Raw genomic sequence first — 19,061 nt, 5'->3', positions numbered from 1 at the left:
TTTCAAATGCTACCGTCTTGGCTGTTTCAAAGACTTTTGTTTCAGAAAATATCAAGAGCAGTTCACCTTATGAACCTGTAAAGCTCTTCCAGAAATCTTTGTAAGAAGACAGGTGTTTCCAAGAAGCAAACTGGCTACAGAATGGAATACATTACATACAGCTTCAGACTCCAAGCTAATGATTTAAGTCCGACATTATCTGAAGCGTTCTACTCTAATAACTTGGGAAACAGGCTATCTGGTATTATTATGAACAAATTTAACTACAATGTTCTACCATGTGCTGTAAGCATTTTTGGTGAAGGGTGAATATTGTGCTAGTGTTTCTGTATCGTGGTAATAAAATATAAGTAGGAGACTTTAGTTACCTCTAAAGAGGTAGAGCTTTTCTATTACAAAGACAGTCTGTAACCCAGTAATCTTTTGGAAAATTGTTCATGTTCTAGGAATGTCTTACATTTAATTCCATATATGTGTGATTTCACACAAATAATATAATAAATATGTGACATAGTGACTATAACCAGAATATGAACAAAAGTCCATTGTTAGATCACTGGCTTTCAACTGCTTGTACATGTAGTTAGTATGCCCAGTATGCATCATTATTTTTGCTTTAGCATGTGGGACAAAGTTTATGGATGCTGTGTCCCATTTTTGATATGTTGGTATGTCATTATTTTGTATTTCCACTTCTAAATGTATGCATTTTAGCTCAGTGAGGAGAGGCAGTGATGGAGATAAATATATATATATACACACTCTGATAAATTAGCATGCACCGAGTGACTGAACTCGAGCAACAGTCATAAAAGTCACAAAGTCAGTTTTTGAACTCAAGTTGGCATTAGGAGACACTTTTGTGATAAGAAGGGGGCTTCTGAAGGACTATGACGAGGAGTATTGTCTTTACCACTTCCCAGAGCACTGATGTGAGAGAAAGCACTGGAATGTTGGAGGTCTTGTACAGTGACATACATTGTTTAGCAGAGCAGCGTGAATTTAATTAACAGTTGACCCTGTTTTATGTCCTTTGCATTGGGAGAGTCAGCATAACCTTGTTACGAATAATTATGGTGTATTTTAAAAAGCAGTGTCTAGTTGAAGTGCTCTATTTGTAAAGAGTCATTGGGACTCTGAAACATAGCTCTGTTAGTGACATTTTCCTGCCTAGATTTGTTTAGATAACATATAGGCTACAGATGTACTGTTCTTTTTGTGTTTAATAGAATATAGTTCAAGTAGCTAACTAAAGTACTTGTTCTTTTTTAATCCTTTCTGCAGTCTAATATTTACTTTTAAATATACAAGGCTAACAGCTTTAAAACAGCCAAATGGTTTTCAGGTGGCACTTGGACACTCAGCTAGAAAACATTTTGATTTTTTCCATTTGGTCTACTTTGTTCCAAAATACAGTGTTTCAGCAATTTATTGGGTCCCTAAAAGATTGGCTACAAGAAATCTGAGAGGCAGCTGCTGTGAACTGAACTACTACTACTTCTCAAAGAAACTGGTGGAATTAAAAAATAAGTTGTTTTTTTTTTTTCTATTTAAAGAGACATTGTCCTTCTGATAATTCGTGAACAACAGACTGGAGACTATCTGGTATACAGGGATATTTGCCATAGACTTGTCTCTTCCTGAAATCTAAGACTTGAGCACTAATCTAATATTAGGACAATATTCCTAGTATGTGTTTGTTCCCTGTTAACATTTACATTGGTGTTTGGAGATACTGCATCTTAAACACAATTCTTGCACCTAATATCAATACATTCTTGTAAGCCAGCTTTTTATAGATAAAACTCTCCTATTTGTGAAATTTAGGTTCAACTGCAGGTTTGTCTGCAACACCTCCTGCCTCTTTGCCTGGGTCACTCACCAATGTGAAAGCGTTACAGAAATCACCAGGACCCCAACGGGAAAGGAAATCATCCTCATCCTCAGAAGACAGAAATAGAATGGTAAGGGAAAGATCAGCTATTTTCATGCGTAGTATGATATATTCGTAGTATAGAAATATTACGCAACCACGTTCCTCTTGCTTTTCTTTCATCAAAGCCTTCTCAACTATTTTGAACACGAGTATGGTAATGATCAAGGACTATAAACCAATAAATAATGGAATATTGAAGTTGTGGTACTGATATATAAACATTTAAATAATGGACTATACTCACTTTTACTCCATTGCACCCAAATATCTTGGTGTGCTTCATATTATAATGCCAGTTTCCCTTCAAATAGCAGCTTAACTTTTCCCACCATGACTCATGAACTTTGAAAGTTCTCTAGTGATCCTCAAATGTAACAATACATAAAAATGACTGCTTTTTTTTAATCCACAATTTAGCATTATGATTGAGTAAGAATTGAAAAATAAATGAGATTTTCTTTTTGGTAAGAGTTTCTTAATATTTACTGGTTTTAACACAGCCAGAAACCTGTGGCAAATATTTCACACCAGGAAATAATTTAGTATACCTGTGTGCTGAGATTTTGCGTATGGATGGCTTGAAAAGTCAAATGCAATATCTGAAAAAGAAAGTTCTTTTAGGACTTTAATTATATGAAATGCTGATACCAAATCTTTAACAAAGGAGCTGTTTTCACAGACATTAATGAACTTGCTTTCTTCCTTTTTATTGTTTTTGCAAATGTATAAAGAAAACCCTTGGTCGACGGGATTCAAGTGATGATTGGGAGATACCTGATGGACAGATCACAGTTGGACAAAGAATAGGATCGGGATCATTCGGAACAGTCTACAAAGGAAAGTGGCATGGTATGTGGCCATCATGGCAGAGAGTTATTCTTCAGCAAGTAACATTGCCTGCAGGGGGCCATCAAGCTGGAAAGCAGCTTCACAGAAACGCACCTGGGGATTCTGGTGGACACCAAGTTGAACATGAGCCATCGGTGTGCCCATGCCACAAAGAAGGCTGGTGGTATCCTGGGCTGCATGAAGCAAAGTACTGACAGGAGGTCAAGGGAGGTGATCCTTCCCCTCTGCTCTGGTGAGGCCAAACCTAGAGTTCTGTGTCCAGTTCTGGGCTCCTCAGTACAAGAGACACGTGGACACACCCGGGACAGTCCATTGAAGGGCCATGAAGATGTTTTTTTTAAATTAATAAGTAGTGTGCTAGATAGGTAATATTAGAACTTCAAACCATTTAGAAACTCGGCTCTTGTGTGTTCTTCTGAATTAAGTAATTACTAGGATAAAGATGAAACATAGTTACTAGAAAGGCTGGAGTATACATCTTAAGGAATGAGGATTTCGAATGTGTATTTGGAAATCTTTGACTTGGCTAGTATTTCTCAGAGTAAAATAAGAATAGCATTTATATGTTTTACAGAATATTTACTTATTTTAATATTGTAGTGGTTTATTTCACCAAAGCTAGAGAATAGGATATTTTGATATTTCTGATGCTCAATATAGCATTTTCTAAATAGAGGAATTTGTATCAGTGGCACTTATTAAAAATTTCTATTTTAAAGGTGATGTGGCAGTGAAAATGTTGAATGTTACGGCACCCACACCTCAACAGTTACAGGCTTTCAAAAATGAAGTAGGAGTGCTCAGGTAAGAATATTTTTAAGGGCATAAAATAATATGTGTAGATTTATGCTTCATTAATCATTGAATTTTAGATGTCCATTACAACACATTGATGGTCTTTGTCCACGATGATTCTTTGGGCAAAAAACGTAACTTGCATTTAAAAAATATTTCTTTGTATCCATTGCCAGTTCTTCCTTTTCCTGTATATGTTTCTCTGTACGCTGATGTGAACATGTGTATATCCAAACACTCAAGACAGGACTATTTTTTTGCTATTGTACTACTCCCAGGGCACAGTCAAGCCTAAGTGTTAACTGTCAGCCTTTCTTTCCTCTCATCCATGTTTTGAGGTTGAAGGAGAGCATGACTAATTCTTACTTTTGAGCTACAGCACTGCTCATATTATCCGTTGTTTAATAGTTTCTGTTCAGTAGCATTGAATTCTCTTTGAGGTTTTTTAAAATGTATTTATCATAAAGTCACTTCTTGATTTCCTTTTCTCATGTCTACTGCTTGGTAAGTACTTAAGAGTACTTTCCTCTGAGAAAGTAGAGGAAGTATTTGTCTTGGGTTCAGTTCTTAAAAGAGAATCAGATCATCAACATGATACCATAGAATATTTATTCGGAAAGACCGTTAACATGCAAGTACAATCTTGAGCGGTCTTGAGCATAATTCTGTTTTAAGAAACAATACAGACAGGCAGGTTTTGCCTCTGGAAAACTGATGTGTTGAGCTGGGTGCCTGTGCTGGAGGAGCATCCCCAATAAGGTAATGGTGAAAAGGGGATGGTCAGCCTTTTTCCTCAGGAAATGTTAGTTCTGAAAAGTCTAAGCCCATAGTTGTGAAAGTAGAAGCTTTCTGGGGTATGCTACCTTGGATATCTGCATGTTTTTGACATACTTGCTCAGGAGAACTTAATGAAATCAAAAATCTTGTATTTCATATTTAGTCCAGCTTTTCTGCTGGCAGTCCTATTGCTGGAATCCAGCTTTTCTGCTGGCAGTCCTATTGCTGGAATCCAGCTTTTCTGTTGTTGATTTGTTTCAGCACTTAGAGTGAATAATCAGTTGTCCTATCCTTTGGCTCAGACCAGCCAGATTTACCTGTAGTTGTACCTTTTCCATTGTGCTTCATCGTTACTTCCTTAGCTTTGAGGTAGGATTCGCAAGAAACCACTTACTTTTTGTGCGCTCAGCAGTTAACTCTCATCATCGCTTGACAAATCCTTGAACCTGAAAAGGTCACCGTCACATGGTCGAGAACCGTCTTAGTCTGCATTGCCAAGAGAACAAGTGAGTTCACACTCTAGGCTCCCATGTTAGTTTTTTGATATAAGAAAACATAAAGAGCTCTGCCATCTTCAGCAGCAGCATAGATTTAAGAAGCTACCACAGTCATTGGTACTACCAGAACCTTGGTCTACCAGGTTCATCAACAGTGACCTGACTGCCTTCAGTACCAAGGTGTGCTGGAAGAAGATTGCCTTTCTTTTTCCTCAGTCCCTGGGAAAGCTAGGAAATACTCCAGAATTCTTGGGTGCCTCATCTTTGTAATATCTCATTGGTATGTTTGAAGGTATCTACTTCTTCATGTCCATTTGATGACAATAAGAATGTGTTTGACTTTTCCTGGAGGGTGAGGAGAATCTTTCAGATTTCACAGTATGTCAGTAGATTCTTTCAGGCCTTGAATCTACTGAGATAATCCTCTCTGCGTTGTTCATTGTGAAGTTTTTCTGTCTGGAATTGCTCTGTCTTTGAAAGAGGTTTGATTTAATCTGGCCAAATCTCTGTGGTGAACTCCAGTCTCTCTCAGTGCTGTTTAGAAACAAGTTCATATCATAACCTTGCTGAGGTACAGTTTTCATACATGTTTCTGTCCTTTCTTGTATGCTGGCTCCAGAGATGGTACAAAATTCTTGTCAAATAAAGCACAAAGAAAACCTGAACCCTTGTCAGGGAAGCGTGTTGACGGTTTCTGAACAAAAGGGTTGTCCTTCCTGGAAGCTTCCAAGACTGGAGTTTCATTTTGGATGTCCTCGGTATGGGCAGCAACATGCAATAGCTAGACTGGAGTTACACAGAAGCAGACCTGCCTGCGAACAGCTGCTGTCCCATGGGGACTTAGTGGTAGGGGACTTAGTGGTAACAGTATCTTCTGAGCAGTCTGGGTTGCTTGCAAAAGCAAGGGGAAGCAGTGCTTACCCCAGAACAGCTATTCCATGTCATTATGATGAGAAAGGCTAACTGCTGGAATAATTCATTAAACTGAATCTAGCAACAGGTTATCATCTTGGTAAAAGTTGAGATTGACCCAACAACTTCTGTTTGGAAATATATATTTAGACTGTGATAGACCTGCCTGGGTTTTTCTTGATTTCCTGATTTTCTCCTGATTGATTTTTTTTTTTTTTTAACTCCAACAGGAAAACACGACATGTGAATATCCTGCTTTTCATGGGTTATTCAACAAAACCGCAGCTGGCTATTGTTACACAGTGGTGTGAGGGGTCCAGCTTATATCACCATGTACACATCATCGAGACCAAATTCGAGATGATCAAACTAATTGATATTGCACGACAGACTGCACAAGGCATGGAGTAAGTGTCGTATTACTTTTTTGCAAGTGAGCGTGAGGCAATGTTTACTTATCCGCTTCACACTCTGACTGACATTGGCAAATAAGGCCAGCTATCTGCTTGCTTTGCCAAGCCCAGAGTCCTGCCTTGGTGATCAAAGCATTTGGTGAAGTGTTTATTATTTTGAAATAGACTTCATGTTCTTTTTTTTTTTTTTTTTTTTGAACATAGGGAAATACAAGTCATGAAGGAAATACGGTCTTAGATAGTAGACTAAAGATAATTACCACGTAGTTAAACTTTCAGTCTTGTGAGCAAAGATTTGTTCCAGGCTTTTTGATCGTCACAGTGCAGATAGTCTTATGGCAGGAGGTAAAACATAGTTTAAAAAGAAACACGCGGTGAATGAAAGGATAGAATCCTGTAAGATGATGCAGAAGGCAGACAGCCCTGTTAGCAAAAAGAATTGATTTTTTTCTTCTCTTTATAAGTATCGTAGCTCTCTAAATAATAGATTTCAGCATTTGAAGAAAACATACTTATTTTGTTCTAAGGACTGTAAGTAATCCTTACTCCCATAGAGAGCAATTGAGCGAGTTAGAATTTTACAAAACTAGCTCAATATTGTGTGTCAAAATCAGAACACTAATGTAAGATCAGAGAAATTGCCCTCCAGCTGGATAACCACTACAATGATTGCAGTTAATTGTGCCATTTTTCTACTAAGTATTCTATTACATTTTTCAATCAAGATGTGGGGAGGTGTTTGCAGCAACCAGCCTCAGCCTTCTGTTAGCCTGGTCATCTCCCCAGGCTCCCTCTGTAGGTAGTGGAGATGCAGAATCTGTTTTATGAGCGTGATTCAAAGCAGAGACATAAATTGGAGCTTTTCCAGCAGGTTTGTGCCAATCTCATTGACTAAACAAAGAGCCACAGGAGACTAGTTGCCTAATTTAGGCTATATCTATGCTGTGGGGCAAGTACTCTCCTCTGTGTTCCCTGCAATCTATTTATCCAGTCTGCAATCGGGGGATCTTTTTTCCAGTCCCATACTAAGCAGCAGTCAGCATACTTGAGTACACACTGAGACTGGGAAGCACATTTAGCTCCCACAATTTAGAAACACGTTACCTAAAGCTGTGACTAACCTGCCAAGTGTCTTGGCAGTCACCATCAAGGCTGGGAGGCAGAACCTTCAGCACTGAGTGGCATGTCAAAACTACCAAAGTTCTTTTATTTTTATTCTGAATATTGAGTTAGAAATGAAAAGCAGAAGTTGGTGCATAATTGTTATTTCATTCTTCAGTAGCATCAGGTTTGAGCAGGAAATCTAAGCTTTTTTTTTTTCCTTTTTTTTTTTTTCCCCACACTGTGACTGTTGCCCAAACTGTCATAGGTAACTGAAGTTTTACCACCTTGATAAATATGTGCAGTTTGAATATCTACAGAATTTGTGTTTCAGTAATACAGTGAATTTTGAGTTGTTCATTAGTGAAATATCATCTAACCCACCTAATCTGTGATGTTCCTTTTCAGTTATTTGCATGCCAAGTCAATCATCCACAGAGACCTCAAGAGTAATAGTATCCTTTCCCAGAGATGTGACTGTGGAACGTGACAGCATTCCTGGGGCTTTTTGCCAGAAATGAATTTACTGATGTGAAAATCTGTTCATGTGTGAATATTTGCCAAGTTGAAATTTTTTTGAGAAGGGATAATATCACTAGTAGCAAAGTAAGGAATACTTACTGTGTCTATTGATGCGATTGCAGTAATGTAGCGAATTTTGTTGTGGTATCACAAAGATTTTTGCATCAGTTGGTTTCTACATGTAATGAAAGATTGTGCCAGTTCACTCATGGAATATTTTCAGCTTCTCTTACTTGGCATTTCAGGAAAGCCACCTGGGCCATAATCTGTTCAGCACTGGCCCAGTCATTATTTATGTAACTCTTCAGTACCGTTATTTACCACACTGGCTGCTTAGAACATGTATTATATGAAAACCTTGCTCAGTGGTGGTGGATGGTTAAAACTATTATGTCTAATGTTGCAAATTTGTAGCTGTTTATTGTTCTTGTAGGATGGGACCAGTACTGCTTGTTTGTTTTCCCTTAACATTTTCCCCTTAGATATTTTTCTTCATGAAGACCTCACAGTAAAAATAGGTGACTTTGGTCTAGCTACAGTGAAATCACGATGGAGTGGATCCCATCAGTTTGAACAGTTGTCTGGATCTATTCTATGGATGGTAAGCAAGGGGGAAGTGGTGCACTTGTTTCCATAGATTTAACTGCCTTTGGCCAAAGTTTCTAAGACTGTCCCTCCAGCACACTGACATACACAAGCTGCCTCAAGCTGGAAAAGACAAGCAGTAATATGAAGTACTAAATGAATGCTTTTCAGTTCTTGTTTAACAATATGTTTTCCTATAGTCAGCAAAAAAAAAAAATAGTGTCTTCATCCCTTATTCTGAGGTTTAAACTGAAAAGAAAATGGTGGCTAAGGAAAAAGAGTATGATTAATCCAAGGTTGAGGAGAAGGTGATAAAAGATGTGGAAAACATCCTGCAAAGGAGCAGAGGAACTAGCTCAGCCAAAAGTAAGATACTCTTAAGTTTTAAGGATTCAAGTATGGTTACTCTCAAGAGGTGTTACAACTTGCTTAAGTCTTAATAAGAAGCATAGTTACGACCTCCTGTGCAACTCCACTTTCTCCTTTTCTCCCTAAAAAAAAATGAAGGCCCTGTTAGTTGGCATTATTTTGAGTGTTGTTATAATTCTAATTTCAAAATAGCTTCTCGACCTGGACAAGGTCACTTTATTTTGTCGTAGAGGAATAAAGGGACCACCAAGCTCAAAAGAACTAATAGATTTTGAGATTCGTGTCAACATCTCCTCTGTATTAGGAGCTAGTGACATCTGAAGGCAAGAGGGAGCCTTACAGCTGTTATACTCTGGACAAGCCCGTGTTTTGCTCCTGGTATGTGAGGTGCGGCCCAACTTTGTGAAATAAAAACTAATTCTTTCCTTTTATGATACAGGCACCAGAAGTTATTAGGATGCAAGATAAAAACCCATATAGCTTTCAGTCGGATGTGTATGCGTTTGGGATTGTTCTTTATGAATTGATGACTGGACAGTTACCATACTTAAACATCAACAACAGGGACCAGGTAAGGGAAGGGAAGGGTTTGACTTCAGTCAGCTGTGGCCTGAAATGGAGATTGGCTCAGCCTTGTGAAGGACACGTTCTGTTGTTTTGTGGTTTTGATTTGTGTTTCTGATTCTGATGTTACGAGACGACATTTCTACATTTTCTAGATCTGCCTCAGCCATGTAGCACCAATTTACTTACATCTCTTGAGGTATTATTTTGTTCTTTTTTACTTCAAGTATAGATTTTCAGCTTCTGAGTTGGTTGCCAGGATACTTACTAGGGAGAAAGCAGGTTACTTGATAGTAATGTAGTTTAGAATAGTTCTGCAAAGGCAAAATGATCCTCCATATGTTCAGTTATTCCTTTTTCCCTCCCTGCCCCACCTTGCATTGAATAACAGTTCAGCAACAGGATTGACAAAACGGAACAGCAGTCATCTTGCTGAATGTTTATATTCATTTCAATCTTGAGAAATGCATGCGCCATTTAATTGAATTTCAGGATATCAGCATTTCTCAAATCCTGCTTGATGGAGTACATGACTTTCCAGAGTGTGTGAATCCTGTAAAAAGATTACTTAATTATGAACAAATATTCCTTAAGTCCAATGGTACCACACACCTGTGATATATCTCCACAGGATAGGCACATTTGTGAAGGCATATCTGATTCATTATTTCTCTGTCTAATCTGAAAATAGCATTTATGCTTCAAGATATTTGGTGTAAGCTATTCCATGTCTGGGTGGTGATATATTTCTGTCGTTTCTGTGTCCGCATCCCTTGTTTTTTCACTGTCAGTAGTTGAGAATTGCAACCATAGCAACGTTCATCCCTGAATGCCATTTTATAAGGCTGCTTCCATATTTGTCAGAACACTTCATCCCAAATCATCAAAGTTGGAGTGACTCCTTTTTTTAATTATGATTATTATTTTTATTTTAAATTGGTTTTGCCTTTTGAAAGAAGGGAAGTGTCCAGATCCCTGGCCAGATGGATATAGCCTTCTAAAAGGAGTATTTGGGCCTTGTTTTGTTTTCACCTTGTGAGATTTGAAAGATGAACCCAGCGATGTGAGTGCTCACAATCGAGTTCTGAAGCAAATTTTCAGTTGCAGGTGAAGCCAACATATAAAATGTGACCTAATGTCTTGAGTTTTGTCACTCCCAGTCTATTGTCTGAAAAAATGTAAATATTGCTCACTTGCTGTTGGTGCATCTGCATCAGCTACTATGACACAACTGAGATTTTTAGTGAGCAAAGCATCATTCTTGTTATACCTCAGAGTGTTTCTCTCACCATTAACAGATTTTTCCAGACAGACTAGGACTGTTCTTGTAGTGATACTCTTTTCTCTAGTTAAAATATAAATTTAATCCCTATATTAGTTTGTAAAGAGAGTATCAGAAACATAAATAATAATGAATTTTGAATAATTTCAACTTAAGTGTTGTAATCATTTAGAAAAGGGTAACTTGTAGACGGTAAGTCTCATTGCAGCAGAGGTAAGGGACAGGGTAGACAAGTCTTTACTATGAAATGCTGCTCTGGCACATGGGGATTTCTAAAGAAACCATATGGCAGTTTTATACTTCTTATTGATGCCAACACAGATGCAACTGAATCAGAAAGCTGAAAAAGGACCAGGATTGTGTTAGTATAAATAACATGTATAGCTTACTTGAGATGTGCGTTTTTTCTGTTGGGTTTTGTGGGGTTTTTTTTTTGCCAGTGTCAAGATATGAAATAGTTATACTTCATTAAATATAAGGTATGATACACCTGCTGAGTCTGCCTGAGTGTTCAGAAAAGGCAGTGATTATCTGCTGCAGCATGAATGGATCTTTGATTAGGTAGTTGGAAAGAGCTTTTTAGTGTCAGCACAACTGCAGTACTCAAACCACATTGCATTTGACCTTGGCTCGACATGATGATGTTCGATATTTTTTATATATCCAAGAGAACGTTAACCATATTTATGCTTTGCTTTCGGGCTTCCTGTAAGTTTACTTTGTTTTATGCTTAAGTTTTATCCTTAGGTGAAATATAAGCCTTCTATGTTAAAGGAATATTACTGTAAAAATACAAAACCTGTCTCATCTTCTACAAAGGAGAGGCAGTTTCTCATTTTCTTCTGTGGTTTTTTTGGGAGGTGGGGAAAGTGGTCAGGTGTCAAGAATAAGCTGTCATGGTAGAAAAATATATGAAAGAATTTATTCTCGAAAGGTAAGGGGTTTTAATATCTGAAGTCCATGTGTTTCTTAAAATACCTGTAAGCATGAACTTGCTGTTGACTTATAAAACAAGCATTCTGTTCCTGCCACAGAGTTGCTTATTCTTATTTTTGTAACAGTTTTTGACACGGAAGAACCTTTCCTTAGATGGTTATTGCTATAAATGGTAATTATTTACTAGTGTTCAGTTTTCACAGAAATTTCTCTTAGGAGGAAGAGGAAAAATCTATTTTTTTTTTCTCTGTACTGAATAGGTTAGCAAGCATTACTCTGAGAAACTTGGCAATTTCAATACCAGATAATGTTTCCTGGGAGCAGAAAATTTGCTGCTGGGACTTAAACGGTCTAGCAAAATGTTCATGTTTTTTACTGTTTGTTTTATGGATTCATCTTCTTCCCCTTTCATCTTTTTTCTTCTTAAATAAAGATAATTTTTATGGTGGGACGAGGATACCTATCTCCAGACCTCAGCAAAGTACGGAGCAACTGTCCAAAAGCTATGAAGAGACTAATGGCAGAATGCTTAAAAAAGAAAAGAGACGAGAGACCCCTTTTTCCACAGGTGAGTAATGTTCTGCTTTGGTTCTCAGTAGACTTTATAATTCAAATATCAAAAAGAAAGATCAGTTATGAACTCACTGGCCAGTTCAAAATTTTTTTTTATTAGTTCTGCAGCATGACTTCATAAGAGTACTGATTCAGTACCTGGATAGTGCTGTTTAATAAGAAATGCTCATTTTCAATTCAAAAAGCAGGTATTAAACTGACTCGTGTGGTTGGAAAAGCATTTGTGTGTTGCATAAAATTTCAGCTGGGAGACAATGACATTAATAATCACTATTAGACACCCAAATTGGAACTTGCAGTGTATGTTCTCAGAAATCTTTATACCCCGCCTCTTTGCTCTTCTCCAAGCTTTATGAGGGGAAACATAGTTTTGTCACAAAATTTGATTTATCATGCCTGTTTGGATTCCAAAAGCTTGTAGGGGGGAATCATACTTTCTTGTTTTGAAAGTAACCAAAGCATTTTCAAAAAATAAGGCGCTCCCCCTGCTGGCTCTGTGGTAAATGGTATTAAGCCAACTGCTGCCGAAGCTGCGCTTATTTGCAGCGGCGGTAGGTAAAGGCACCAGTGCATAAACATGGAGGCAAACAAAAGGCAACTATATTCATTATGCTTACAGAGAGAAATCAGTGTGCTCTTTTAAAATGGAAAATGAGACAGTTTCTTCCTAAAAAAGGAAGAAAAAATATATCCTCGAAAAGCTGATCCTTTTCAGCTTTTTGAGGATATAAACATCAGAGTGCAGTGCAGTAATCTATTTTTAAAAGTATCTGTTTAAATTCGTGTTTAAATATTTTTCTGTAGTTAATTGCTGTTCCGCCTTTGGTTTTAAGAGACTGTTACAACTTCAGAACAACAGATTTGATCACCTATTTTCTACTCGTTTTAGATTCTTGCCTCCATTGAGCTTCTGGCCCGGTCATTGCCAAAAATTCACCGCAGTGCATCTGAGCCTTCATTAAACCGGGCTGGCTTCCAGACAGAAGATTTTAGTCTATATGCTTGTGCTTCTCCAAAAACACCCATCCAAGCAGGGGGATACGGTGGGTTTCCAGTACACTGAAAAGAAATGTGAAAGTGTGTGCCTGAGTGCCTGTGGGCTGGTGCGTTCCTGTGTGTGCAGCACACATGTACGTTCTCAGTTGCTACCAGCTGTGTTTTTAAGGTGTGCTGAGGGAATGACGACTCGCTTCCTAACAGTGGGCATTGAATGTCCTGAGCACAAAAGTCTGGGTTGGCAAGGAATGCCCTGGTAATAGCTGGCACAAGAAGAATTGTAAGGTCACTTCAGAGAAACGGGAAAGGTCACTTCAAAACAAGCAAAAATCCTCTTAAGGTCATTGGGTGTTGTTTTTGCTTGCCTGTGTCGTTTTTGCCTAGTTTGATTGGAATTAGTTACTCAAGAGTGTATTTGGTTTTAATCTACTCAAGCTATGGTGGGTTTTTTTTCACTTCAGTTGAGGTCATTATACTTGAGCAGTAGGCTTTAGATTCCTCGGTTAGTAATGCCACTCGTGTGAGAAACAACTGGAAAAACAAACTTATCTTCAAGGCTGAGCACAGTCAAAACTTCTTGTGGTCAGCAGAAGTGAGCAGATACAACACAGAATACAAAGAAAGACCTTAGTGTGACTCTTATTTTGAAAGTTGAAGTTTAAAATAGTGCTGTTTAGAGAACATCTCTTCCTGCAGAGGAGTGGTGTGGGGTTCTTTTTACTTTTCATTTTTGCCTTAATACTCTGGCCTGATATAGTTTAGACCATCTCAAAATGTGCTGTTATAATGCAATGTAGAAGAAACTCTGAATCTGCTTTTGCTGAACTGCAAGAATATTCCTGATAATTATGCTTGTACCCTTCAATTAGCACAGGGTAAAAAACAAACAAAAAACAAACACCAACAAAAAACAAACATTTAAAATCTTGAGCATAACCAAATACTTTAAGAGAAAAAGGCTGCTAACACCCATAATAGCAAAAGAGGATTTGAAAAAGCAGCTGTTTTCATGGAAATCAGTATTATACCGTGAATTCTATTAAGATGAAAGGCTTTAATTACTTTAATATTGTTAAGAATACCACTAAACATGCTTCTGTTGAGTGACAAATTGTTTTTTTCGCTTCCATATAAAAGCTGCTAGTTTGACTAGAAGTGAATCAGTTAGACTAGATATCTAACTGAGAAAGATAGACACCTTACCAGGATCCTGTCAGCTCATTTCAGAGATCGTATTTTCCTCTGGAACATTCCTCTGGAACAGTTGGATTGGAGTAGTCGTTCAGGTTATATCAGTCTTTGAGGTCAGATATGAAGACAATAATGTTATTGGCTGTGCTCTTGCATATTTTGAAATTAGTTATGTGGTTTTGTTTGTTTTAAACTGCTAAGCTGTTAATTTTCACAGATTCTTCTGCATCGGAAACAAGCTATTGCTGCTCTTGTTAGGACTTCAAGGGCCAGGAGTGTTCTTAGTGGTTTCTGATTTACATACTTACGGCTTGCATGTTGCTAGCAATAGATTTTTGAAGTAGATCAGGAATTGAAAAATGGTTTTCTTTTCTGCTGTCTGGCAACAGCCTTTTAAAACAGGAGGTGGCCGTAGAGAGCTTGAAGAGATGTAGGCAATTTCTACATTTTCTAGTTGGATTTTAATGGTCTTTTTGGCTTCTGCTGTTAGAACAGTTCAGAAACTAACTTTTCTCATTCTGTTAGTCAAGAAAATTCAGCTGTTGAAATCTATCTCTATGGAAGTCTTTATGGAGGACGAAAGTTGCTATTGTTTTAGAAAATCTGTTTCCCATCTTTCTGGTACTTTCAGTTCATTTTGGCAGGCTTATCTTAACATGAAAACAAGATTTAAGTGTTTTTTTTCCCCTCTCTTCATTCTTTTTTAATTCTAGACAGTGAGGAGAAATGCTTATTAAGCTTTGGGGTGTGGTATTCATTGCAGGGTACAATGCCTGTCTCAGTAAGAGGATGCTGCTGAGTCTCCTGCAGAACCTAGAAATGTGACATCCCACACAGAAAAGGCTTTAACTGCACGGGGAGTTACGGAGAGTGCAGACCTGTCATCGCTGCCCTGCCCAGGCTTACTCTTTTTTGGGTCTGCCAAATCAGTTCAGACGAGTTATTCCTTGGAGTAGTGTTTATCCTCCTCGTTGTTAAGATTGTTCTTCTGTGCTATAGGAACTACAGTTATGGGGGGAAAAATGCTGCCATCCTTAGGCACGTTTGGCCCCATTTTCTGCTGTACAGTCAGTACATTAGAATTCTTCCTGTGTCACCAGTTCTTACACATTGAGCATGGTTTGGGATCCGTGGCCATAACGTGATGTTAGCTTCTCACTAAACATTTTGTGAAGCCTAAAAGGAGTCTGGTTTTTGTGGATCATTAATTTTATCTGACATAAAGGTGTTTAGGGGTTTAACTTCTATAGTTTGTAATTGCTGCTTCAATGAGATTTGGGAACTTATGTAGGATGAAGATGCGTTAAGTACACATGTGCATTTGGGCCAGTGTTCTCAAAGATGCAACTCAGCTATAGTGTTTAGAAACAGATACCTATAGATCCTGAAAACAGGTTTGTAGAAACCCAGGATTTTCTGGAGGGATAGTTTATACTATGTGAAATTCCCTTTTTCTTTACTTCTGTGTGTCTCAGTATAGAAACAAAAATCTATCTTGGTGCCTTCTAGAAGGACCAGATCCTCATACTTGCAGCTATATGTTCTTCTGAGGATACCAACTATCCACATCAGGCTATGTTCCAAATTTTTATTTAGCCAGTGGATGGTATCCATACTAGAAGATCAGCACAAGATCCAACAGAAAACTGCCTCTGTCATACTTTTTTCTGTGTCTGTGAATCCAGGCGAGGTGTTAGAATTTAGTGTTTCCCTGTGATAAGTCAGTTACTCTCTACTTCTGTAGACAAGGCTGGCATGGACTACCATTGGAAGGGAACCATTCTCCTTTTGATTCTTCTGAGAAACATGGCATCTACCCCAGGATAAGGAATACAGTTAAGATGTGGTGTATATACCTTAGTAACCTCATGAATCCAGATAATTTACGAATTTGTGAGAGCAGATATGAGTAACTGCATCTTAAATCCTTCCAGGAATTGAGGGCAGCAGGTTTGCTCAGAACATGCTCTTAAAATATATTGTTTGGACATGACATGAAAGAACTTGATCATCTTTTTAGTACACGTTTTTTGAAAGTGTGCATTTAAAATAGTTTCCACTTGCTTTGCATGTGAGGAGCATGAAAAGACTAGCAGCTAACTCGAAAGGGCTCTGTAAGAAGTGCAGATTTTCAAATGTTGTCCATCCTGTGTGTCATGGTTTAACCCTGCCAGCAACTAAACGCCAGGCAGCTGCTCGCTCACCCTCCCCACCCCCTGGAAATGAGAAGGAGAATTAAAGGGGAAAAGAGAAGGAGGCTTGTGGGTTGAGATAAGAAAAATTTAATAATAATATAAAATTAAAATTAATTATATACTAAAATATAATAATAACATATGAATGTACACACACATATATATAGTGATATATTCAAGCAAGTGATACACAATGTAATTGCTCACCACCTGGTGACAAACGCCAGTTCCATCCTGGCAAGAGATCTCAAAACAGTTAAGTCCCTATCACAATCCCGGATGAGTGAGCGGCCTGAAAAGAGAGTGAGAGAGAAATAGAAGTCCAAGAGAGTCCCACAGAAGAGTATGAACTATTCTAACTTCCCAGTCAGCCCTCATCTATATACTGGGCATGATGTTGCATGATATGGAATATTCCATTGACCAATTTGGCTCTCAATCCTAAGTCTACGTTCAAATCATAAGAGGAGTTGTAGGACCTTTGTCCCGGCCATGCTTTCCCCAGCTTCTGCACACTGGCAAAACATGGAAGCTGAAAGGTCCATGCTGTCTCAGCACCAACTATAAACACCAGTGCCCTACCAACATTCTTCTCTTAACAAATCCCATACTAGATCCAAAATGCAGAGCTATTCTTAGCTACTAAAAAGAAAAACTAACTCTGTCCCAGCCAAAACCGGGACACTTTGGAAAGGAATTTCTTTGTTACCTGTCAAAGCAAGTGTCTGAAGTTCTGCTTGGTAAAAAGCACATCAGATGTCTGGCTCACAATGAATGAAAACGTTTGTTGTTTTTTTTCACGTCAAATTACTAAGGATATGGTTTCCTAGCTTTGTGGTAAGCTAATCTCATTTAGAGCAGCCATGGCCCAGCTCCTTACCCTTGCACTGGCAGATGCTCTCCCATTCCATGAGTCCATTCCACACAGTTGAGTGGGTTTCCCCCAATACCAGCAGAGCAGCTCTCCAAAAACTTAGAAAACGCTCTTTGCCCACCAGCCAGGTTAGCTTCTTGAGCCATCTTGCCTCAAGGCCAGGCCAGGTAGTGCCAGTGTGGCACAACAGGCAGGTCATTGCTCTACAGCTCAGGTCAGGAGGGAGAGCAGGACTGCAGTAGTCGCAGTTGAGATGAGCATTGACCATTACAGAACAGCATCCAAAGACTTAGCAGGGCAGAATCAGGATGATCCTGTTCCTGCAGGACAGAGCATATCAGGGCAAGTTACTAAAGCTGTCTTCATTTTGTCCATTCGTTGCTCTCAGGCAAGACCTTCCTGTCGTGCTAGAAAACAGTGAATTCACAGTTCAGGTTACTTCATTTGTCTGGATACATCTAAGTCTCAGGAAGAGGTTGCCTGTGTTCTCTCTCCCTCTCCTACAGATGAGGTTTCTTTCAGAAGATAGGATAGAAGGGGTGACATGAAGTGTTTTAGCTACTCCTCAGAAAGTCCTGTTGACACCTAGCAGGATTCCTGTACATGGATAGGTATAGCCATCTACATCCTTCACCTAGGGAAAGCTGTTACTGGTAGCCACATTTGATACATGTTCAATCGACATAATCACTTTATTAGATGAACATGTTACCTAGTTTGGTCTCCTGTTGATTTGAGATCCGATTAGCACCTGAGTTTTGAAAGGGGAGATTTAGCATTGGCTTGTCAAAGAAAATGTCTTTGCTAAGGTTTTATTTAAATGGCAGAGAAGTCTGAAAATCACCGTTTTGTAACTATCATTCTATCTGAAATGCTTCTTGACTTCCGATCTTGTTTTTCCATAGCCCTTTCCCAATTAATCATTCATCTTTTATCTTCTGAAATCCCTGTACAACTATTAAAAGCTGAATTATTACCAGAAATGGGCAGAAGGACAAGATGAGTAATGAGGGAGCAATCTCTTGTTTATAAATTGATCTTTAATCAGCAGTTTAGGAAAGCAGACTGAAAAATAAATTAAGTAGAGCATGTTTTGAAAGTGTAGCTAAGCATGAATGTCATTCTTAAAAATTAGCCTCACAGGCAAATACTTGATGACTTTTTTGTCCTTCTTCTCTTAAAAGAAAAAAAGTAGGGGGCAGGGAAAGTACAGATATTGAAATGTTTCTAGAAGAGGGTTGGGAGATCCATGAAATGTGCCAGAGAGAAGCAAGGAAATCAAATATTCAGAGTATTTTAGAGCAAACATTTTATCTGTTGGTAGAACGAGTAAACTAGGCAATTACACGCATTGTGAAGCTTTAGTTCTTTTGTTGTAATAACTGAAAGCTACCACCACAGTCTATCAAGAACTTGAGGTGTGTCATAGCCCCCTGTGCCAACTACCCTTACTTTAGACCTTGTGAGTGCACTCCCATCTTGTTTCCTACGACGCACAGAGACCTCTCTCCCTGCTTTCTTCACATTCCCTTACATCAGCTGTTGCTACCAAGCCCTGTAGATAGATGCCTTTTCTTTCCCCTCCCCATGCAGATTGCTGACCATTTTCTTTGTTCCCTTCTTTATAGAGCAAGGCATTCCATGGAATTAATGCTATCAGTCAAAAAATCTGTTCACAGGGATATTTCTTGTTT

The 19,061-nt window shown here is 38.5% G+C and overlaps 1 protein-coding gene across 3 annotated transcripts in view; it reads left to right on the top strand.

Annotated features, from left to right (window-relative positions):
- Window positions 1-19,061, top strand: part of BRAF (B-Raf proto-oncogene, serine/threonine kinase) — an 80,114-nt gene that overhangs the window by 59,788 nt on the left and 1,265 nt on the right. For all 3 annotated transcript variants that reach the window (XM_086611187.1, XM_086611186.1, XM_086611188.1), the window contains 9 exons: window positions 1,828-1,964; window positions 2,668-2,785; window positions 3,505-3,589; window positions 5,997-6,173; window positions 7,689-7,735; window positions 8,285-8,403; window positions 9,196-9,327; window positions 11,972-12,106; window positions 13,001-13,154. In XM_086611187.1, coding sequence (XP_086467313.1) covers window positions 1,828-1,964; window positions 2,668-2,785; window positions 3,505-3,589; window positions 5,997-6,173; window positions 7,689-7,735; window positions 8,285-8,403; window positions 9,196-9,327; window positions 11,972-12,106; window positions 13,001-13,154 — 1,104 coding nt within the window. The remainder of the gene's footprint in view (window positions 1-1,827; window positions 1,965-2,667; window positions 2,786-3,504; window positions 3,590-5,996; window positions 6,174-7,688; window positions 7,736-8,284; window positions 8,404-9,195; window positions 9,328-11,971; window positions 12,107-13,000; window positions 13,155-19,061) is intronic.

The sequence above is a fragment of the Tauraco erythrolophus genome, chromosome 4 (assembly GCF_009769465.1).
Source record: "Tauraco erythrolophus isolate bTauEry1 chromosome 4, bTauEry1.pri, whole genome shotgun sequence".
In the NCBI taxonomy this organism is placed as follows: Eukaryota; Metazoa; Chordata; class Aves; order Musophagiformes; family Musophagidae; genus Tauraco; species Tauraco erythrolophus.
Note: the sequence above shows the minus strand (reverse complement) of the source record. Positions and strands in the feature narration are given on the sequence as shown.